The sequence below is a fragment of the Carettochelys insculpta genome, chromosome 4 (genome assembly GCF_033958435.1).
Source record: "Carettochelys insculpta isolate YL-2023 chromosome 4, ASM3395843v1, whole genome shotgun sequence".
Classification (NCBI taxonomy): Eukaryota; Metazoa; Chordata; order Testudines; family Carettochelyidae; genus Carettochelys; species Carettochelys insculpta.
In genome coordinates, this window is record NC_134140.1 from 15,083,322 (window position 1) to 15,107,342 (window position 24,021).

At 45.3% G+C, this 24,021-nt stretch overlaps 1 protein-coding gene across 2 annotated transcripts in view; it reads left to right on the forward strand.

Annotated features, from left to right (window-relative positions):
• Nucleotides 1-19,489, forward strand: part of FGFRL1 (fibroblast growth factor receptor like 1) — a 254,268-nt gene extending 234,779 nt beyond the window's left edge. For both annotated transcript variants that reach the window (XM_074992293.1, XM_074992294.1), the window contains 3 exons: nucleotides 4,443-4,727; nucleotides 9,335-9,688; nucleotides 12,251-19,489. In XM_074992293.1, coding sequence (XP_074848394.1) covers nucleotides 4,443-4,727; nucleotides 9,335-9,688; nucleotides 12,251-12,660 — 1,049 coding nt within the window. In that variant the 3' untranslated portion in view covers nucleotides 12,661-19,489. The remainder of the gene's footprint in view (nucleotides 1-4,442; nucleotides 4,728-9,334; nucleotides 9,689-12,250) is intronic.
• The last annotated feature ends 4,532 nt before the right edge of the window (nucleotides 19,490-24,021 follow it).

The following is a 24,021-nucleotide window of genomic DNA, read 5'->3' on the forward strand; positions in this document are numbered from 1 at the left end:
CGTGTTGCCATTACTTGTTTATTTTTTAATTACACTGATTAAATCTTTGCAACAAACTACGTGAGAGCAAGAAACTGGCACAATTGTCCCTTTGACTTCGTCAACGTGTACTTCCCTCATGCCTTCTTGTGGAACAATTTGTAGTGTAGCAAAGTGCAGCTCTTGGGAGTTTAAAAGCAAACTCGGAGATCTGTATGGGAGAATAGTTGTGTGAAGTCCAAATAACAGAGGCACTCTGTCAAGGGGTCTTCTGGCAGTCCAGCAAGCACATCTTCAGTAGATGATACCGATTTGGGGGCGTCCATTTAGTAAGCAGCTCTCTCAGCTCTTGCAGGCTCAGTCTGTCTCTTGCTCTTTCTTCTGTATGTCTCTCTCTCTCTCTCTCTCTTTCCTTTTGTCAGCTGGCCTCTCTGAACTTGCCCAATTCAAGCTTTTGTCAAGGAAGCCTTTCAGGACTGTGTAAATGGGATCTGGTTTCAGTGTATCACACACAGGACGGAGCAGCTTTTGAGGCCACAGTAATCACTTAACTTTCTAAAAGAAAAAGGAGGAAAAGCCTGAAAAAGGATTGTTTTACCTGTAGATTGCCCTGTCTCTGAGCTGGATTGTCAGCAGGGTGAACTCAGGCCTCCAAAACAAAGGCTCTCGAGCGAAGAGGGAGTGAAAGCAGACTGAGCTGCTGTCAACGATAGTGAGGAAAAGGCCAGCCCTGTTTTGCAATGTTGTCACAGTGTGGGAACTAGGTGGGGAAATGAACCCTACTGAAATGTTTTTATGCAAGCAGAGGGCAGATATGGGCTGTTACACAGGAAGTTCCAAAATTAAAGTCAGTGATGTGACTCATCGGTTAGTAGGAAAGATGTTAGTGAAAGTGAGTCTGCTGGCCTTTCTCTGCGAAATGCTATGAGTAGTGTAGGAATCGCATCCAGTGAGAATCTACCCTTACGTGGGCTTCAGCTTACGTGCACAGACTAAGTGATTGCCTTATTAACAGGTAACAATGTATATTGGGCATGTTTGTGCCTCATAGACACACTGCATCCCCATAATGAAAACACCATGTGTCCCTGTTGGCATTTGTCTTCACGACAGCAGCCAAACCACATGATTTTGAGCGCTCCCAGTGCATGGTGCTGAATGGGTTAATTATCTCTCTGTCAGTGTGATTGTTTTCACTGGACAGGAGGCCTCTGGTTTCACTGGATGATCAAGGGAATACCCAGCAATTTACACGCGGAAACCTATGGAATGGGCTACATGTGACACTAAACTTGCTCAGCTGTTGCTGCTAGGACATTGAGTGCTGGAGTGGCTCTGGTTCATTAGGTTACACATGAAAGCCCCCACGTGGGGAGCGAAGCATTTCTCCACCAGCGTTTGAAATAACATGACATGGCGGAGACCCAAAATGACACCCGGGGGAAGAGGAGGGAGGCGGCGGCAGCGGTGGCGGCTCACAAGAAAGGGCCTTGAAGAGAAGAAGCACCATGGGTAGCCTCCTTCCCAGAGAGTGTGGCTAGGTCTGAGGCAAGCGTATGTGAGGTGTGTGCAAAGGTCGACGGCGCTGGCTTCTTTTCCTAAAGGGTGTGAGGAGAGGCCAGTGTGCCTCGCCTCTCGGACTCCCGAGCTCAGGAGACAGAGCAGGAGTGGCATAGCAGCCATAAAACAGCTTCCGCCAGATCTCAGGCTGTAATTTTTGCCACTGCTGTGAAGCAGCAAAAAAAAAGCACTGGAATGAGCAGCTTATTCCTAATGAGTCACATCGTACATGGAGGTGTTGAGGCCTTGGGGAATTTCTTTCTTCATATACAAGAACAATTGCAGTCCTTGTGCTCGCCTGAGCACAGGGACTGCTGCTGACTTGTGCCCTCAAGGACAGCTCATGAGCCATGGGCCCACCACAGCTCTGTGACGTAGAATAGAGCTGGTTGGATGCACCAGGGGAAAATATAGCAAGAGTTGCCCTGTGCCCAGGGAGTCTCCCTCAGGCATAGCGCTCCAGGAGTGCACCCAGCTGTCTCACACTCCCCAGCAGCTTGGGCCAGCAGCTAATCAGGGTGACCTGCACCCATGTGACATAGAGACGGCCATTCACTGCACCTCGTCAATGTTTGCAGGGCTCTTTCCAGATAGAATTGAAGAGGCAGCCCCATCTCAAGGCTTTTACACTACAGGTTAGAGCAGTGGTTCCCAACCTTTTCAGTAATATAACACACTTCAATGAGACAATTCTGCGGTGTACCCACTTTTTTCAGCTGAATCAGTTCCTCATAAATGTCACATTTACTTACATTTACTACAGTTACAGTCATACTACAGAGGTTCGCCATATAGGAGTGCATACAACAAGCTAAAGAGGGATCAAATACATTGTTTCAAATCCACCACAGAAAACACCGTCTTCGGCAGCTCAAAAAGAAGGTGGGAAAGTGAACATGTGCCATGCTAGAGATGTTGAGTAATGGAGTAACTGCTGAAAATTTCAGCGGTTACTTAATTATTCGTGGGGGATAGGCAGGAGGCAGAGGCTCCAGAGAGGAGGCGGCTCCTCTCCCTGCCAGACCTCTGAAGCAGGGATGCTGCGTTTAAATTGCATCCCAGCTCCAAGAGGTTCCCTAACTCCTTGCCACAGCAGGTAGGGGGTCACGGACTCCTTGCCACCCTTTTCCAGCTGGGAAGCAGCATTTCAGCTGCCTCCTGGTGTGAAAGGAGTTAAGATTTCCCCTTGCAGCAGCTCTGCAAAGAGCCACCACAGGGGGAAATTGACCAACCCTGTGCCAGTTGGGACTCAGGCAGCCTTGCTGCTTCAGCCCCAGCTGCCCCAGGATCATCAATACCCCTCCTCCCCTTCCCATGGTGGTTGTGAAACAAATCTCAACAAGGGGAAACTGATGAAATTTCACAGCACACTTGGACAGCTCTTGCGGCACTGGTTAAAAACGAGTGAGTTAAGCATCACAGAAGGGTGGCAGCAGAGATGGCAGCAGCCAAGCAAGATGCATGAAGGAGGGGAAGGGGTGCTACACAAAGGAAGGTGATAAGGTTGCATCCAGGAACTTTGGGGCCAAGAGGAAGAGCTAATTTAGATTTCTTTAGGGTGGTGCGAGAGGGTGGGTCACTGGAGACTTGGAGGAAGGAAAGGGGCTTGGAGGAGGGTGTTTGATCAGGGAGGATACATCCGGCACAGGAAACAATGAACAAGAAAGTTCAGAGGGCTTGGCAATGGGGCTAAGTGGGAGTTTTATGGAACCCAAGACTCAGGATGTAACAAGGGCAATGCAGTGTAGAGGAATAGTGAAGGAAAGGAGTTTGGCTCTGATGGGGATTGATTCTGAGATGAGACTGGCGCATCGCCAGAGTGCTGAGAGAGGAAGGTGAGTTTGGCTGGAGTGCTTTGAATAGACTGGAGGAGTGCCAGCTCGGAGTTAGGTAGGCTGCTGAGGGGCAAGTGGAAGCAGGCTTGGCAGGAGATCGCACTTAGAAATGCTCCGGGTGCAGTGTTGCATGAGAGTAATTATGGGGGATTTATACCTTCTTCTGAACCATTTGTTACAGGCCACTCTTAGGCGAGATTCTGGCCTCGAAACTGCTGTATTCCACTATTGCAGTTTTTGGGCTTTTCTCAATGGACATTGGGTTGAGTGTGTTAGTGGTTTTTAGTAGTCTCAGAAGGTAGATCATGGGTTGTTCTTGGTTGGGTTGGTTTGGTTTGTTTAATGAGAGTGCTTTTTACTATGAATTAATGTTGAGTGAACCTGAGAAAGTTCAGTTCAGATCAAGATTTAGAAATCTGAGTGCCAATTGGCTTGGAGTTCCATAGAGCACAGAAATTCTTTGTAGGATTTCTCTGGTAGCATTTGGGCACATTTTGGGAGTTGCTGAGCACTCTCAAGTCCCATTAAAATCAGTGGGTGTTGGGGGGTGCTTGACTCCACTCAGGATGAGGCCCAGCCTGACAAGAAGAACACCAAGAGAACAACCGTCTTTGTAGGAATTTGGGTGTTGCTTCTGGCCACAGCCAAAACCGTAAAAGGCAAAGCACAGAATTCTGTAGCTGTGTCCAGTAGGTGCCCGTAATGCAAATACAAATTCTGCCCTGAGATATAGGTGACTCTGGGATTATTTTGTGACATCACCATAATCAGCTGCCATAATTCTAGAGTGAAATTCTATGGCCAGTCTTATGTAGGAATTGCAACCAGTGATTGAAACGGTCCCTTTGGACCTTAGCATCTGAGAACCTGTGCAGCATTTATTTTTTTATGGAGGAACCACACAGGGGCAGTGTATGTAGTAGTGATGCATGGGCATTTCTTGCACGTTCAGAGTAGGGTATTGCCAAAACAATGCCAGCAGTACTTACTGACTGCAGTGCAATGCTCTGGTTATGTGCTCCATTGTGTGCCCTGCTTATCGCAATCAACACTTTGTGTCCTTTGCAGCCCGGCCCAGATTCACGCAACCTGCCAAGATGAGACGGAGGGTGATTGCACGGCCTGTAGGAAGCTCAGTCCGCCTGAAGTGTGTTGCCAGCGGGAATCCTAGACCTGATATCACCTGGCTGAAGGACAATAAGCCCCTCACACCTCAAGAGATTGGAGAGAACAAGAAGAAGAAGTGGACGCTGAACTTGAAGAACCTAAAGCCTGAGGACAGTGGGAAATACACTTGCCGAGTGTTTAACAAAGTTGGAGAAATCAATGCGACATACAAAGTTGAAGTAATCCGTAAGTGCTTCTTCTGGCTGAGTGGGTTATTAGGAAGGGGCTTTTATAAAGGGACTGACTTGAATAAATAGAATATTGTGCTAAGAGCTATGTGCAATGCCAGACGCTGAATTCACAGATTATACTAAACTGGGAGGTATTGCAAACTTCAGCGAAGACAGAAATAATGCATCAGATTCTACAATAGAGAGGTGAAAAACATGGGCAGGAAATAGTAAGGTTAATATGGCTGGAGAGAACAACTCCCAGAGCACCAACAAGGCACTCGAGGCCTGGAGGGAGTAGTACGTAGAAAGAGAAATAAGGGTGATGGTATTAGTGCTCACAAGGTGACATGGCTGCCCAGAAAGTCAGTGCGATTTTAGACTATTGACAGACACTTAAGGAGTCCCACCTTTAGGATGTAAGAGCCACTGGGGGTTAGTCTGTGAATGCACTGCGGGTGGCATAAGGCCTTTAATGTACCAGAAGAAAAATGGTTTAGAGTGGCTACTGCAGAGATAATAGGATGAAGTTAATCAGTAGAAAAATTACACTGGAGATCAGCGAAAGGCATTCTGTTGGGTCATAGAGTAGTTAGTCTCTTGAGGGAAGAGATCAAGGACCCATCACTAAAATTAACCAAACAAAACATTTAGGGTCAGATTTTTGAAGGTATTTAGGTACCTAAACTGATAGACGTCTCCTGGGATTTTCTGAAATGCTCGGGTGCTTAACTCCTTCACTCTGAGACACAGAATTCAGGCAACCCTTGGGAGCTAGGACAGGTCTATATTACCACTGGAGATCAATCTAAGTTACACAACTTCAGCCATGTGAATACTGCAATTTAATTACCATGGAGTATCAGTAGTGATATGTTGGAAAGAAAGCGATTGTTGGTGGATTTATCACATCTGTAGTAGACACAATTAATCAGTCCCCACTGGATTGATTGCTGCCCCATCCATCTGGCCCACAGTGATGACATGCCCTCAGTAGGCATACGTAGGCATCTAGCTGCATCTTAGGCACCTAAAATCTGGCCTTAGAACACATGCCATTGGAGATTGTCCTTCGGTGATGGTGGGATGAATTGGTTTCTGTTCTTCTGTATTTAACTGAACGAAGAGTTCTATGGCTTTCACTTCCTGCCTCGCTTATTTTATTTGAAGGTGATTATATTGGAGAAGCTACTCAAACTAAGCAAGGAAGAGCTTTAGCTTCTAAGTCATCATTCTTTGTTTATGATGGCTAAGCATGTTGCCATGGAGATGATGATGATGGTGCAAGCTCAAGAAAGAGGACAAGATAGGGCATGAGGGGGAGATCAAATGTCTTTGTTCAGTCAGGAGCAGGGGCATGGAAGAACATAAAGCAACACACAAATGCATGTGTGTGTGTTTTATCATGATGAAGTGTATCCCAGCGTGAAAGGCAGTGATCTGCTCTCTGATAGCTCCCTTTCTCTAGAATAACTGGAATTAAAAGCACATGTGGGGAGTCCTGTGGTATTCTGAACGCACAAACCTGCTGGACATCTGGTATCGATAAAAATGCAGCTGTGTGGAGACAGTAAAAACATGTGTTTACACTAAAACCAGGAGCAGAGACAGGGAAATGAATCAAGTCCCATCTTAATGTCAGCTGTGGCATTTTCACTTCATCAAAACCAGACTACACGAGGAACAAACCCTTTTCTATGTCAGTGAGTAGTTCCTGGTTATCTGGATTTTTATCCACCTAAAGACGTACATAACCCTTATTTTCTTTTCTAATAGCCTTTTCTGGGTAGGAACAAAAACAGTGACCAAAGCAGCAATAGACCCAAAGCAATGGGAGAATCAAAGCATTTTCAAACTTCTTCCTATTTTAATAACATGCCATAGCGTGTTCTGAGTTTTATTAAATTTCCTCCTTTGAATCTTTTTGTTTCCCACCCTCGACCTTCACTCAGGCGCTTATCAGAGTCTAGATCTCTCCAGCTTCACTCCCTGCTGCTGTGTACATTGTGTCTCAGTGCCAATAGCACCCCCATACAGCCTATCCTGACTTCCTGAAGTATGGAAAATTGTTCCTTCCTCCCACCTCAGTGCCTGGCCAGTGATGCTGGGAATAGGGTCTTTATGCACCCAGTCCCACAGTAGTAGTAGTAGCATCCTTCAGTCTACGTAGACTATGGATCATGCCCTTCGTAGTTCCATTTGGCATCCTCATTTGCAGCGTCGGCTGTGACTGTGAAGACCCACATGAGAGTGACAGTCCTTGCTGCATCCCACAGTAGTTTTCTATTAAAAGATCATCGTTTACCAGCACTTACCACATGGTGATATCTGAGATTCCACAGCACTGTAGCTCACTCATCCCCAGAAGAGGTGGTACTTCAGATCTTTCTCTCCAGAAATGAATGGTAAACACTGATTTTCAGATGTGAGGCCTGGAATCCTTATTTCTTACAATAATGGAAACTTTTCTTTTACAGTGCCTGACAAAACAGGGGCCCTCCCTGAGGCTCCTGAGTTTTAGCTCAGGTTGAATCTCTCTAGTCCCGCTCCATCAGGGCCTGACTGGTGCCGAACGAGAGAATTTGCTGGCCTACAGGAGGGTCAATACTGTCTAGCAGCATTACTAATGCTTCTCCTGCTTCTTGGGCTCTTAGAAGACATTTAGGGGAAAACTGGAGCTCCGTAACGGCACAGAACACAGAGCGCCAGGGCTGGTGGCTATACACAAACTTTATGGAACCGCAAGAAACTGGGCCACACCCTTGATAAGTGGCCACCTGACAAACTAAAATTATGCCAGATTATGGTTGTTGCTGGATGAGAAAGTGCTGGACTAGAGAGGTCCAACCTGTAAGAGAAGAAATGGTAATAAAACAAGGGGCCAAAGGTCACACCCTATTTTGTAGTAGCAGTGTCCACACCCCTCTGAGAGAGTGCCGGGTTAGAGAGGGTTGGCCTGTAGTAATAAATAGTAGCCTGGTCTGGTGAGCTACTCTTAATGTTCTTTTGGACCCCTGGGTCTGATTTTTCTATGATGGTGTCATGCTTCAATAGCCAGGAGGGGAATCTGGGAACGCCCCTGAAGTGAGATGTTCAGAGGACAGAGAAGGCTTCTCTGCTGCCTAGGGAAGCTGGACATTTGCAGAGTTCTCCTCAGAAAATAGCCTGGGTTAGGGGTGACTTCTCCAAGCTTAGGACATTTAGGATTAGGTTAAACAGAATATGAGTAAATGCAGGTGGAGCTGGACAACTTAACTTAGCAGGTTGTTCCCACCCCTAATGTCTGTGGGCCTAAAACTTGGTGTGAAACTTCCTCCCTGCGCTAGGAAAGGGGACTTTCCCACGACCGTTAGCTTCCCATGGCATTCTGCCAGCCCCAGTGGTAAAGTGCTCCTCGCTGGAGTGTCAGCTGCTGCACCCTTTAACAGGATCCTGCCTGTTCTCCCCACCGTTAGCTGGCTAGTGCAGAAAGTGGAGTTGGGGAGTGGCCATGTCCCCTCTTATTTGGCAAGTCTAGGGCTGTTTTGGAGAGACAGGGATAGCCCTGTGCAAGGAGCGGGAATATTCCTTTCCCCCTCTTCTTGTACCCACTCGCAGTCTGGACCTGTAACTGTCCTGTGGATTCACAATGGGTCCTTGTGGCTAAACCACGTAATATTCTACAGACTCAGTGCCCCTTGGAAACATACCAAGATGACATATGCCTGCCACCCTAGCAGAGAACTAGCCTGGTGATGTGAGGCCAGCACCGGGATTGGTGACAAGGGCACTTTTGCCATAAGTCGCTTTAGGTTGCCACCCTTCCTACACCATCCTGAAGGGTTCCTGGCATTTTGTTCTGGACATATTTACTCCCCTTCCAGAGCCAAAGAATAACGCTCCATGTATTGTACCCCCGAGGGCCAAAGTGCATGATTAAGGCACAGTCCTGTGCCACGGGGTGGTGCAGAGCTGCAATATGCCCATGCAGGAGAGCTCTGGGAACTGCTGTGCCTAAGGAGAGGCAAGCCATCCTCAGCATACAGGCAAGACAGCAGCTGCTGCATCATCCATAAGAGCATACAACCAGCCTTCACCTCTGTGGCAATCCAGCAACACTGGCCAGCCTCAGCAGTGAGGGACATGGCCCCTCCTCCTCCTTGCCGCTCCTTTTTGGGATAACCAGCACCCTGAGGGGTAGTAGCAGGAGACAATTCTTGCACGCGAGAAAGTTCAGGGACTTCAGATGGTCTAGATAGGACTTTGGTGTTTTCCCTCTTCCCCACCCCTTCCCCTCTTGCACACTTGCAAAGTCTAGCCCTACGCATGCAACATAGGAAGTGCAGTTTTATAAACTGGCCTTGTGTCACCCTCAAGAGGCAGCAAGAAGGTACTATTTAGTTCTTCAGATGAATGATGTGACTCCCTGGAACACAGGGGGGCTTGCATGGCTGAACACCCATGTCCCTAGGCAGATGGAATAATAGCACCAGAGTAGAAATGGAAAATATCTCTAAGACGAGATTTCCAGGGGCCTGATTCAATAGCGTTGACTGAGAAAATTGCTGCATCTGTATTTAAATGATGGCCGATAGGGCTGTTGAACGTGATCTGTTTTTAATCACACGTTGAATTTATTTATAGAGAGGACTCGATCCAAACCCATCCTCACGGGAACCCACCCTGTGAACACAACAGTGGACTACGGTGGGACCACGTCATTCCAGTGCAAGGTCCGCAGTGACGTCAAGCCTGTCATCCAGTGGTTGAAACGGGTGGAGTACGGCACAGAGAACAAGTACAACTCCACCATTGATGTTGGGGGGCAGAAGTTTGTTGTGCTCCCCACTGGTGAGGTCTGGTCCCGGCCCGACGGCTCCTACTTAAACAAACTGATGATAACACGAGCCAAAGAGGAGGACGCTGGGATGTACATCTGTCTGGGGGCAAACACAATGGGATACAGCTTCCGCAGTGCTTTCCTCACGGTGTTACCTGGTGAGTATGGGGTGGCTGGAACTTCCCTTCTAGCCTGTCCTGGGCCAACATGTTCTGCACTGCAGCATCTTTGCAATCACTGGTCCAGATCCTCAGCAGGCATAAGCTAGCTTTGCTCCATTGAACTAGGTGGAGCTGCACTCATTTACACCGCTCAGGATCCGGAGAGCTTTGGTGACTAGCTGGGTAATGCTAATTTTTCAGATGCTCCTGGTGTATCTCAATCTCTTTTCCACCATGAGCCTCTGTGTGAGTTGCCATGTAACTTACGGTCCTGGCAAGGGTAAATAACTGGCTTGAAAATGCCTAATCTGCTTTTGTGCTGGCACAGGGCTGGGAAGGGAAGTTGGATTGTGGTGCTTTCTGTGCAACGTGCCACAAAGTGAGCCCAGGCACTCAAAGTACCATCTCCCCACCCCCCATTTTTTGTAATGGTTTGTTAGTAAAAGGAAACAATGAAACAAGCCCGTAAGCAGAGCAGAATAAAAACTGCAATGCTCACAGCCAAAGCAGGAGAATGGGTGTGAAGGAGAATATGATCAGCTTGTTAATTTTTCATTTGGTGATCCCCTGGGAGCTATTATCCCCAGCTCAAAAGTGCTCTGTGCAGCAGCCCTGCTCTGTGGCTGGGACATGCAGCAGAGAAGCATTCTGGGGCTTCCAGTCTCACTTCTTCATTGTCCCTTTTGCCCTCTTAAAAGTACGGCTCTAGTCCGATAAGGGGTTTTATAACAACGGCACCTCCTTATCCAGCTCCCCTTGGGAGTCAAGTCTGGTGCCTTTAGTGAGAAAAACAAATCACCCCTGCTTTTCCTCCCCTCCTCCCTGCAAAGCCAACTCAGCTCAGAGAAGAGGAGAGCAAAAGAAGTGGTGTTAACGTGGTCATGTGGTATATGGGGAGCATTAACAAAGGTGCTTTTCCGGTGTGTGATTTGGGGGGTTTGCACTGGAATAAGTTAAAACAAACTGTAGATATTCTGTTTCAAACACTGGAGTTAGGGTAGGTCAACACAGCTAAGTTATTTGGAAATAACAGCCTTTATTTCAAAATAACTATCCTAGCGTCTACACAATGCAACAGTGGCTCATTTCGAAACTGGTAAACCTTATTTCAAAACAGGTGCGGTGAAGACAGGGAATAGAGCCTGTTTCAAAATAAGCTATAGTGCGTCCAGTGGCTCTGATTTGAAATAGGCTCTGTGTGTGTATTTCGAAATAGCTAAGTGCTGTTTCAAAATGGGTTACTTCAGAATAAGCGATGCTGGAATAGCTCTTCTCAGTGGTGACAGTGCTGTAAAACTGAATATAAAGCGTGGTGTGCAGTGAGCTGCTGTGGTGAACCCCAAAATGTAAGCCCCTGTCACTCAGGGCTTGATCCTGCTCAGATGGTGCTGCGCAACTGCCGCAAATCAGGGCCTGAGCCATTAGCACAGGGGCAACGTTTAAGGGACTAATAACTTCAGAGGTGGTAGAGAATTGAGACGGGATTCTTACCCGAAGCAGAGTCTCCCAGCTCTGGTTTACCCTGAAGAAGCACGCCCACTTGGTTCCGCAGTGCCTGGGAATCCCACATAACACCCTGACCCTCCCTTGTCTCAGCACATCACCAGTGGGGCTGAGAGACTCGCTGAGCCCGTGTGTGTGTGCGGGGGAGAGGTCTGTGTACCAAGGAGGGGCAGGGTCTGGGGCTAGCCTCAGCACTGGGCCCAGGGCTCCAGACACTGCCACAATAGTGGTTGGGCACCACAGGGTCCTTTTGAATCACCAGGCCCCAGAGCAGTTGCCCCTTCCCCCTCTCACTCCCCATCAGGGAGCCTGCGGCTCACCAAGAGGTGCTGCAGGAGGATGCTAATTAACTTGTCTTGTCCTGGCCCCAACCTGCCCTCCTGCCCACGCCAGAGACCACTCCTGCAAGCTTCCACAGTGAGCTGCCTTACATGGGTGCTAGAATGAGCACTGCTGAGTATGTCCTGGCTACAGGAAGATGGATTGCTAGTAGGGAGGGATATTCAAGATGATAGAAATCCTTAATGGACAAATATGTCTGGCAGAGGCCAATAAAGGACAAGGCTCAGCTTTGCATAACCAGATCATGCAGGTCAAATTGCTGGGCAGCGGACATGGGTTGCATTTCATCCTCCAGTCTGGGCGGGGAAGTCAGCTCCATCTTAGAACATGGGCACTGAGACATCAGCTGTTAACTGGCCCTGAAGAGGCCACTAGACCTGGGGAAATAAAAAATAATAAATGATTGAAAAAGAACCTTGTAAGGTCCGCACTCGCCCCAGCCCACCCTTGCCTTCCTTAAACCAAATCAATTGGTTTGTTTATCTTTTCAGTGCTTGTGAAAGGAGAAACAGCAGCAAAACATTATGATGTTGGCTGTATATCCCACTGACAACCCCAGCCATGCCAAATGCGAGAGTACACAAGAGCCAGCCCTAGCTGGACATCTGGTTTGAATCCCTTTCACCTGGGTTTGATTAACTGTTTTGGTTTCTCCCTTTCCCTCTTGTAACACTCTCTCTCTCTCTCTCTCTCTCTCGCAAACCTGTTGTCTAGACCCCAAGCCACCGAGTGCCCCCGTGGCCCCCTCGTCTGCTAGCAGTCTACCGTGGCCCGTGATCATCGGTATCCCCGCTGGAGCCGTCTTCATCTTTGGAACCATCCTCTTGTGGCTCTGCCAAACCAAAAAGAAGCCCTGCTCTCCCCCCGCTGCAGCGCCCGTCCACAGACCGCAGGCCAGGGACCGGATCTGCGTCTCCCAGGGGCCTGACAAAGACTGCATCTCCTCCCTAAACTACGAGGAATACGTAGCCCACCAGCAGCATTTGCTATCCCAAGGGCCAGCATTGGCCCCCGCCATGGCATCAAAAATGTACCCAAAGATTTACACAGACATCCACACCCACACGCACTCACACGTGGAAGGCAAAGTTCACCAGCATCAGCACATCCACTATCAGTGTTGAAGGGCAGCCATAGACAGTAGTTTATTGGTGCTTTTTCCTCACGGTACCCCAGAACAGACTGCTTGAGTCAGCCAACACTGCCAGCAAAAGGCAAAGTAGACAGAAGGGGGAGCGAGAGAGAAAGAGAGTTGTCTTTTTTTGGGTGGGGGGTATTATTACCATTAGGCTATAGATGAGGAATAATGAAGGAATTCCTGCTCTCAGCACAAAGGCAGTCACCAATGGAAACTTCTTGTGTGTCTAAATCAAGCAGGCAGCAGATAAGGCAGGAAGCTGTGACAGAAACACCACCTACTCTGTTGCATTACAAGAAAAGGAGACCACGATGCAATGGTCTTGCAGTTGATGCTGCCTTTCCCGAGTTCCTGCCTCTGCCATGGGCCACCTGTTTTGACACAAAGCCCATCAGACTTCTTACCCTTGGGAATGTTTGGAGTGGTAGAAGCTAGAAAGTACAGAGGTTTAGTGCCAAAACTCCAGGAAGCAGTAGCCAATCGAGACATTCAGTTGTCCAATTCCAAAAGGAAAAACAAGCAGAAGAGTTTCTGGAAAACCCATTTCTATTTACGATGTGAAACTTCAACTGCATCTCGCCACTGGTAATTTTGCCTGACAGTTGGTGATAACTTACACGGCTGGTTCCATTTCTGCAAATCAAGGGTATTGTGTTTTCCCCAAAGGGAGCATTGCTTGAAGTTTTAAAAATGTTCAGCTCATCCCCCATGCTACGAGCTAGTGCCACTGCCAGGAAGAAGGATTGTACAATGAAACATTATATTTATATTTAAGAAATAATAATTAATAATAATAACGAACTGTTGAAAGTCAAGAAGACAAAACATTCTGCCCTTTTCTGATGCCGCTCGCTGTGATTTTCAATCAGATGCTCATGGCTTACAGTGACAAGCTACTGGATGAAAAACGAAAAATAAAAAAAACTGTCGATGAAAAATAAATGAACAAGTGAAAAAGAGAGAGAGAAAGAATAACTGTTTATGGACAAATGAATTTGCTAAATATGCACCTAAGGTTGTGTGTGTGGTTTTTCTTTCCAGCTAATGTTTGCAGTTGATTCAAACAATATTATTTCAGGTTCCTTTAAAAAAGAGAGAATGCAAGAAAGAAAGACCATATTAAATACCTACATGGACTAGAAAATGAATTCAATCACAAATATAAAACCTTTGTAATTCTATATAGAGTTTAAACAGAAGTCATGTATATTTAATTTATTTTGTTAAACAAAAGAATTGTATGATATTTTCCTCAAAAAAAGGCATTTCTATACATATTTTTGATCAAAGAAAATAAAGGTGAATTGTGGGCTTTTTCCAGGTTCTTATAGGTGCCATGCTCCAAATATTAGCAGAGTAGCATATAACAGTACTTTATTTAACCAATTTAAAAGTCATATGTTTGTATACATTTTTACAATAGCCGTGTGTAAATTGTTCTAGCAGCATCTCTGGCATTGCAGGTGCCGTCATTTCTGATAGAAACTGCTATTTTGTGCTGTTTATAACCTGTTCGGAAAATTATGCTGGAATTAATCACTGCCACTGCACCCCATATTATCAGGTCCCCATTAACAAAGATCTCAGACCTCAAGAAATCTTTTCATTGTTTATTGAAAAAAATCGGTTTGGTGGGGTTTTTTTAGTAAACATTATAAGTGAACTGGAGATGTGTAATATAATTAATAATACCTTCAAAAGTGTTTTTAAAGAGAAATGTTCCTAGGGGTGAGCCCACTATGTGGACTTCTGCCTCTGCAGTATTTTGGGGGAGAAAAAAATTGTAAATCTGAGCAGTTGTTTGATTGATAAAAACAACTATCGAGCACAAAACATTCAGTCAAAATGAAATTCAGCACACAGCAGGGGGAGCTTTGACTTTTTAAGCCCCCTGGTAAGTTTATGGGTCAGCCTTGCCAAGGCCAAGTACTCTGGCCTTGAACCTCTAAAGTCATAACTTCACAAACATAGGGGCTAATGCACTGAGGTTAACTGGAGTTTTCCCATTGGCTTCAGTGTCTGCACCATTTTAAATGCTTTGCTTGTCAGGACCGGAGGACTCAGTGCCTGACTGGCTGATGCCTGGAAGTGGTGTGTAGGACGTTTGAGGGTCCTCTTGCACTGGCATGAATTTCACCCACAGGCTTTGTAATACTACAGCCAGGGGTGTATTGTGCATTTGTTCCCCGTGTTGCATTCCTACTGGTTGTAATGGGAATGGAATGAGTGCAGAATATTATGCCCCTTATTTTGTGCGTGCTGTCAATCAAGTCAAACCTTCACTCCGTTAGAAGAGAACCCAGACAGGTTTTGATTTCATAAGGTTATAATGTTCAAGTCATTACATTCAGATCTTGGAAGGTGGTGTACGTGGGTCCGATTGGTTTCAATGAGCATCATGTTTTTGCATTCCTCCACACATAACTTAAGTACTGATTTAACTAAGAGCTCGTAATGGCTGCAGTTTACGGGCTGAGACATCACATGTAGGAAGGTCTCTGTGCACGGATTCTGGTTGTAATAAATGAATCAGTATTTCCATGAGATGATGTAAGGGCTGTAGCAGAAATATCACCATCTATTGTGTCTGCCTCTCATACCAATCTAAGAGATGTCTGGCATTTTTATTACCAGAACCTGCACAAAGGTACTGCATGTTGAAACAATGTTTGAGGCACAACACAAATCAAAATTCAGAGGCAAGAGGGACAGTTTTTCTAACAGTTTTTGTGCAGGGGTGCTGTTGGCAGAGGAGGCCGTGTGTTACGTCCCAGACACGCCATAATTGTTTTACTGATTTTGCTTTAAACGTACAGTGGACTCACCACTTCCGGGTAGCCACGCTTGGAGTGAACCCCGAGAGACTGCCACCTGGCGTTGCCAAAATGTCAGCAGTACCTCTGACAGGTCGTGACAGATTACTTTTAACAGATGACAATGTAGTTAGCGTAGGTCATAGCTTCATCCTCAATAGCGTTCTTCATCTCCAGGGACCCTCTCTGCCACTTTTCACTGGGGAACTGTATAATCTTCTTTAAAGAATGAAAAACTTAAATGTTGCCATTTGGTTCAGATGGAGGATTGCCTTTTCCATCTTGGAAACAGACCTTCACCAAGTGCCCTTCAAAGCACAGTCTTTAAAATGCTAGCCACGTGTAGTTGTGAGGAGAATGGTTATAGGTTAAAAAAAAATAGGTGAAAAATAAGGAGGTCCCACGTAGTTCACTACTGCCACTATGATATTGTTTATGCAGAAGCCATGAACAATTGTGGTTCCTGGGCGAGATTTTGAGAAGTCACTAGTGATATTGCATGCTCAGCTTGAAACTCCTTCAGGTGATTTGAAACACCTGATTTCACAATGGGATGAGCTCCTGCCCTATGAACCTCAGCCTTTTTAATGGCCCTCAAGTTGGGTAAGCAAAAATGGAGGCGTGCCAAGCCATTGGTCACTTTTGAAAATGTTGGCCAATGTTATGCTTCTCTGGGGATAAGGCTGTGTGAGACTGGTGCAGCTAGTAGCATGAGCTCCCTCACTTGAGATGGGATGGTAGGGGCATAATTATGACCCATCCCTACTTCAGCTTTGGAAGTGAATGCAAGTTACCACCAACCACCCATGACTCTCCCTTCTAAAGGTGTAAGTGAAATTTACCCTCATGCAGAAGGCAAGCACAAGACCTGTTAAGCCCAGCCTAAACCAGGGAGCTGGGGTTTGAGTGGATTTTAAGCTTTGCCTAAGCTTTGGGTAGGTCTGCACAGCAAGCTTATTTGAAATAACAGCTGTTATTTTGAAATAACTGTCCTAGTGTGTGCACAATGCAACTGCCATTTTGAAATAATTTTGAAATAGCAGTTAGCTTATTTTGAAATTGGTAAACCTCATTGCAAAAGGAATAGCACCTATTTCAAAATAGCTACTTCAAATAGGTGCTGTTAAGGTAGGGAATAGCTCCTATTTTGAAATAAGCCATAGTGCGTCCAATGGCTCTATTTCGAAATGGGCGCTATTGTGTGTAAACGCAATATTTCAAAATAGCCAAGAGCTATTTTGAAATGCATGTTGTGTGTAGCAGCGGTATTTCAAAATAAGCTATTCCAGAATCACTCTTCTGGAATGGCTTATTTTGAAATAAGGCTGCTGTGTAGACATACCTTTTGTTTTGGCTCTGTACACATGGGTGAACTTAATGTCAGTGTTTTGCCTCTGTGAGGCAATAAGTCTCCTTGAGCTCCTGATGGGGCCCTGCTCTGTTCTACCCTAAGACAGATCATCCATATGCAGGGCTGTATTATGCCTTACAGGAAACACAAAGCATTCCTATCTTGAAGTAAGTTCAGCAAGAGTCTGCTCTTAGTCACCCAGATGTGAATCCATTTTTTCCCCAGTGAGAGAGAATGTGGCCTGACCTTTTTTTTAAATAAATATAAGAGTGGAGTTGCTACAAGCTACCTACCACTGACCCTACATTGGAATTCTGGAGCTTTTTAGATATACATACACACCGGTCTATGGCATGAAAGTCAGCCTCACTCTTAAAGGCACAGAACTTGAAGATCAAACAATAAAATCAGACTTGCTCTTGAACGCTCTTCTTATTTTATTTGTGTGGTAAACTGAACATGGCTTTAAATGTCATTTTTTGGTGTGGCGTCTTTAAATTTTGTATTGACAATCTTTGTACAGACAGCTCTTTCAAGGTGAAAGCTTTATCAGACACTTACAAATAAAAAGCGTGATGCCATTTTCGTGCAGTAGGAAAATAAGCTAATTAAAGATATCAGAAGGAGAAGAAATGACCTATGTGTATGTTTAATGAAAATGATGGAGGAGCCAGGGCATGAATTTGTAACTAATGTGCGGGTGTTAGCATAAAATGGACTATTATAAAGTTAACATGCATATATAAATCCACTATTTAAATATATATGTGTGTATGCATGGACATAGGTGCTCATGTACAGGGAATATATGATGGTGTGATGTGGTATAAAAGTTTTATCACAAAACAAGTGCTAATAAAATCTTTACACCACACCACAGTATGCTGTATTCTGTATACCCAACATAGTTAAGACAAACACTGTTTTACAAATGTGTCAGAGTTTTTAAAAAGCACATAGAAACTTTTTTCTTCACCCTCTGACCTGCACAGTCAGGTACCAGGCGTCCAACTGGTTCAACGTGTGCAAAGGGGGCCAATTAGCTTCTATGTACAGAAAAATAAGGTGTGTGGATGGTGGGGAAAGGGAGGAATTCTGTGTCTGGTGAAGTCAATGGCAACTCTCCAAATCCGACTTCAGCTGAGCCAGGATCTAACCTCCTAACAATGAAGTCTGATACCTGCAGTCCCTCAAGGGCTAGAAGTGAGTCCTGGGTCATACTGAGAAATTGGCTTGTGCAATATCAAACACTAAGTTGTGCCATATTTAGGTGGAGAATCTGTCACTGGGCCAGGACTGAATCTTTGTTTGGCCTAGATCTTGGCGCAGGTATTTGTGTGGGAAAACTGCACATTTGGGAAGAGAAAGAGGAAAGTGTCCCTGGCAGGTTTATTGTTTCAGGTGTTGGTGTTCATACGTTTGGAATATAAGCAAAGACACACCAGGAGAATTGAATTAATGGGCAGAAGGTGAGTGAAGTGATCAGAGGTGAATGATAAGCATATGACCTTTTAACTTATAACATGGATGTCACCTTGATATATGTGCATAGACTATGGAGCTTTTATGCTTCTAAGTACAGTAAAAGATTTATTATCCAGAATGGAGGTGCCGATTAATCAGATATTCTGATTAACAAAGAGTTAACCAGAATAAGTGCACGAGGGGGGTGTGGTCTCCAGGGTTAGGCCCAGCATAAGTGGTTTGGGGGGCAGGTAGGGGCTCCAGATTTGGGAGGGCATAGGAAGGAATTTGTTGTGCCAGATCCAAGTAGCGCTCACTTCAGGTGGATCCCTGCAAGCAAGAACATGTCCCTGCTGCTCCCACGCACAGGTGTGGCTAGGCAACTATGCACAGTTTCTGACCTCAGGCACCACCCTTGCAGCTCCGATTGTCTGAGGTTCCCAGCCTATGGGTGCTATGGAGCCAGTGTTCCGCGTGGAGCATGGATGGCTCTTGGATCCCTTGGGGCTCTTCCTCCAGCAAGGAGAAGTAAGGACACCGCCTCTTCTGGGGAGCCATGAGGAGCCAGGTGGGCAGCCAGCACCAACCAGACTTTCCGAAAAGAGCAGAAGTGGAAGTTCATAGCGCTTTCCAGCTAAAGCACTGGATAAAACACTATTTTACACTATTTTGAAGACGCGACATCCCATACATCGTGCTTGTGCCAGTTCCCATTGATGCCAGAGATAGCTCAGTGGTTAGCGCATTGGCCTGCAACACCCACGCTTGTGAGCTCAATCTTTGAGGGGGCCATTTAAGGGTCTAGAGCAAACACATTCCTTAAACAAAGTCTGTCAGGGATGGTGTTAGGTCCTGCTTTGAGTGCAGGAGACTGGATGTGATGATCTCACAAGGTCCCTTCCAGCTCTATAAGATATACAAAGTTTCCTAGTGACTTCAATGGGAGCTGAATCAGACTAATGGGATCTTTGCTTGAGTGCGCCCTTTACTTCTAAACTCTTTGTGCCAACTTCTGCTTGGCTCGTCAGCAGAGAAGGGCACAAAACAAAACCATGGCCAGAGGCTGAAGCAAGGCAAATTGTGATGATAGGTTTATCATAATGCTATCATCTTTCTCAAGTAAAGTGGTGTATTCTTCATCTCTTAATGTCTTCAGGTCTAGCCTGGATGCCTTTCTGAAAGACGTGCTTTAGTCAAACACCAATTACTGGGCCCATTGCAGATGTAATGGGGTGAAATTCCCTTCTGGTCTTAAATTCTGCCTCCACAGAATTTAAAGAGGCATCCAGGAGGGAAACAGTGACTGCAACTGCTGTAAAGTGATCCTCACCTAATTTCCACAGACAGCGGCATGAGAGCCCCCACCTGTCCAGACTTCGGGTGCAAATTAGCACCCTATGCCATGTAGCGAGCAGGCATTGGAGAGAAACAGTGAAACGCAAGACAAGGTCTGGAATACACCAGGAACCGCTGGCATTGGTGTCCCAGCCATTGGCACAGTGAGGCCAGGAACAGGGGAAGAGTAGTTACAGGAGGCAAGAGAGGTCTGGCTACCTTCCTCCTTGGAGCAGCAGAGCACTTTGAGACAAGAAGCTATTGGAATATCTAGTCCAGTAAAGGTCACCAACCCTCTGTTCTGGATGTCACATACAACCCCATTGGCCTCAGCTGTATGTGTTTAAGTGAAAGTGGAACCCTGCCTGCCAACAGGGTTGGACAGCAGCATTCCCTGTAAGCTGAGCGCTGGGGTGGCTGCCCAGAAGAGATTCGGGTGCAGCCCAGCTGATTAGCAAAGGGCCAACAGCCAGCAGCGTGTGTTTCTACTGCAGTGCACATCTGCACATGCCTCCATGCACATTACAAAATCATTCCACCCACGCGCAATAAAAATAGAGGGAGCGCTGGTAGACAAAGGGAGCAAGTGCCCCAGAACCTGGCGATTCAAAGGCCCGGGAGTGCTCAGTGGCCACGGTTGCCACCACAGGAGTGGCAGCGGCTACAACCCTGTGCCTGTTGTATTGCTGCTGGAGTACCTGCAGCATGCTGAGAGCACCTAGGTGGGATTGGTACTAAGGGCTGGCTGCCCTCAGCCTTTCCCCTTCTGCCCAAGGCTCTGCCCCTTCCAGGACCGCAAAACTGGCCTCATCCCCACTTTTCCTAGGGGTTCAGCAAATCAGTCAGCTGCTCTGGGTGGAATGTGTGAGTCCAGCACTTCCTAGGTTAGTGTTAAATAATAGTACTATTCTGCGAAAATACTTTAAACTGGCTTTGGCTATCTATGTGCAATACACCTGTGTTGTGAACGTAGCTACCATGGATGTAGGCACACGTACCTGAAATGCCTGACACTCAGCACCTGGACCCCTATTTTGGGACTTGGGTTCAGATTCTCACAGGTATTCAGGTGCCCAAATCTTATTATTTTCAATGGAAGTGAGGCATCTAAATACCGCTGAAACCCTGGTCGTGTGGCCCCAGTTGCATAGAGCACTTCAATACAAACTTACGTTAAAACACAAGTTGTCCCACACAACTCACGCACTGAAAATTACCTGCCTATTTAAGTGTCCTGGGCTATGTCTAGATTACAGGGATTTGTTAGCAGAAGTTTATGTTGGAAGATACCTTGCAACAAAACTTCTGTCAACAGGTCACGTCCAGACTGCAGGGTGGATCAAAAGAGTGAGCCACTTTGTTGACAGAGACCAGCCGGACTGCCTGGCTACTCTGTTGATGAACAGCCACCTGGAACCACAGCAGACATGGTTGCACAGTGTCCCACAGGCCTTTTCTGTCAACAGAAGGCCCCCTGGGAAGGTCCAGACCAACATTTTGTCTGCAGATCTCTGTCAAGAGTGGTGTTCTTCCTCCTGGTGAGCAGGGTATGGCTGGAAACAAAAGTGCTGCATTCTGTCAACTTATTATTGATAGAACGTGCTTGGAAATCTGGAGGAGCTGCGGGTTTTGTCAACAAAAGGCCGTTTTGTCACCAAAACTTTTGAATCTAGCCATAGCCTTGGTGAATAAGTATGTTCAGTGAAAGAAGCCTGCTAATATTTACCTTGTCTGTAGGTTTAAATATAGTTGTTGAAGGCTCTCGTAATCTAGGAACTTAAATAAGGGTTTTGGCACTCAGTTTCCAAAATGTTCACCTGCATGTGCATTAAATATTTTGGCCCAGTTGAAGTCAATGTAGTTGCACCAATTTATATCAGGTGTGACTGTATGTTGTAGGAACAAAAAGCTATGTACAGTCTGTGGATGGTAATATTTCCGTGTATACGACCACTAGTATTTGGCTGTTGTATAGTCTTTTTTATTTGTATATCCGCAAGTGCTTTACAGGGTAGCGCAGCAGCATTAGCCCCTTTTTATAGATGGCTAAACTGAGGCACAGAGCGGGGAAGTGACAGGCTCAAAGTCACCCAGCAGGCCAGGAATAAAAACCATAAAAATCATCTTTTGAACTGATTGGTTCTATCAGGACAAATAATTTATGCTATAGATCATATTTGTAATACAGCATTGTTATCCTATTGTAGTGCTGTCAGAAAATATAATTACCTAGCAACCACAAGGTAGTAGGTATCTTAGACAGGCCTACATGGTTTTGCCAGGAGGGAGGTTTCCTCATTTCTTGGACTTAGAATCTTTTTTTCCCCCTTAAAAGCTGTTTATTAAAAAGCTCTGTAGTATTGAGAATGGAGAGTAATTCCTGATAAAAGCTTTTGCTTTAACAGCAAATATTGCATTGATGGTTTTATAGAACTGTCTTTTGCAATTTTTGGTTATATAGCAAGGTATACATGGAAGAAGATGTGACCACACCAAGCTTTATGGAAACTGTGTGTAGTTTTTTTTTACCTTTGTTTGGTCTTTCTTTTAGGTTTCATATATTTTTTCATCATTGCCATTGTCTATTTTAATTGAAATTAATCTTGGTAATATCCCATAATATACATGGACAATAACAAAGCTATGAATTCACATTTTTTCCCATTTTAACTAAACAAATCCACATTGAAGGGTATTTGATCATTGCTTACTTCTGACCCACTTTCTGCCTCGGAAAAAGGGGGTTATAAATAACACATTTAGCAAGACTTCAGAAATAGACTTCAGACTGTTTTCCTTGATCTGAGTAATTAAAAAAATTAACTGCTCTTTCTGAGATTATGCACATCAAAATTACACTGAAATTGTTTTCTGATGGAATTATGTGAATTACCCAGTTTCTCATTGTTGTGCCATAGAACATTATGTCTTCTAGCCTGAATTGAAATAATTAGAACTTAAATATACATATAGTCTCTTGAGCATGCAACATAAATATACAAATTAGCCATTTGCATACATGCAGAGTCCTTCAACATGCTAAAAAGAAATTTCATATTAATCAAAATTCTACTGATGTCCTTAAGCTATACAAATTATTTAAGTGTGCAGTGGAGGGAGGATAAGGTGAACAATTAAAGTTAAGTAAAAATGGCATTCCTTTTAACCCACAATTTTTTTAATTCATTGCAAGTTTTAGTAATAAAACCCAATGCTTCATGGTGATCAGTCATTTTGACATTTTTATAGTGTTTTTATTACCCCTGGCTCATTTCCATACTAAAAAGAACATTTGTAACAATACTTGCTTGCTGTGTTATGATCCAAATTCAGCTTTTGCCACGTTTTGCTTGTCTGCTGCTTTGCTCAGTAATACTTTTGGCACACGTCCGCCCACAGTTTGCCGAGTGTTTATTCACAAGTAAGGAAAAAGAGGTGTCTACTAAAACAATAAGCTACTACTGCCTGAGTTAACATGGCCATAACATTCTTGTTCTGCAGACAATCAGTGAACAAAGCAGTTTGGTACATTTGCTCCTTGATTGTCGAAAAAATAAATATTCAGGCAACTAGCAGTGCTGTTATTGTGTTATTATTGTGTTGTTGTTTTTTCTGGTTTGAAATGCTGAAGGCTTTTAAAGTCGGTGACTTAATCACAAAGGGCTGAGGTTGAATGAGTTTGGATATTTTCATTACTGCTTAAAACAGAGGATGCATTTGAACCAAGGTGTGTGGCTGTTAGAGTGATGAGGCCACATAAATAGACAGGTAGAAATGACTTATCATAAAATGCTAGGACTGGAAGGGACCTTGAGAGGTCATCAAGTCCACCCCCTCCATCAGTCACCTAAATTATTCTTGTGGGATCTTATTGCTTTCAGGTGCTAAGAGCAGTGTTCCCTGTAAGATGAGCACTTGGCTGCCCAGGAGAGATTGAGGGGATGCCCAGCTGATTAACAGATCGCCCACAGCTGGCAGAATGTGTTACTATTGGTGGTGCGCATCCGCACATGTATGGGCGCATGTAACAACATTTATTCCATCCATTGATGGAAAAAATAGAGGGAAGATGGGTGCTGAGCACCTTTGGCTTTCTTTGGAGTGAGTGGGAATGTTTGTTGCATTACATATCTGGTCCCCATATCAGAGCACTTGGACAGACCTTGCAATTCTCAATTTTGCAGCCTCTTCCTATTGAGATTCATATGCCCCACATTGGCAATCAAAATGTAACAAAAGTCTTACAGCCTAATTAGCCCAGCAAGTTACACCTGTGGAGAACAGGTCAGTCCCAGTTTGGTACCAGGCCCAGCTAAGGAGGAGGATAAAGACAAACCCAAAGCAATGTAAAAAGAAAAGTCTGGAGTAGGGCAGCAGTGAGAGA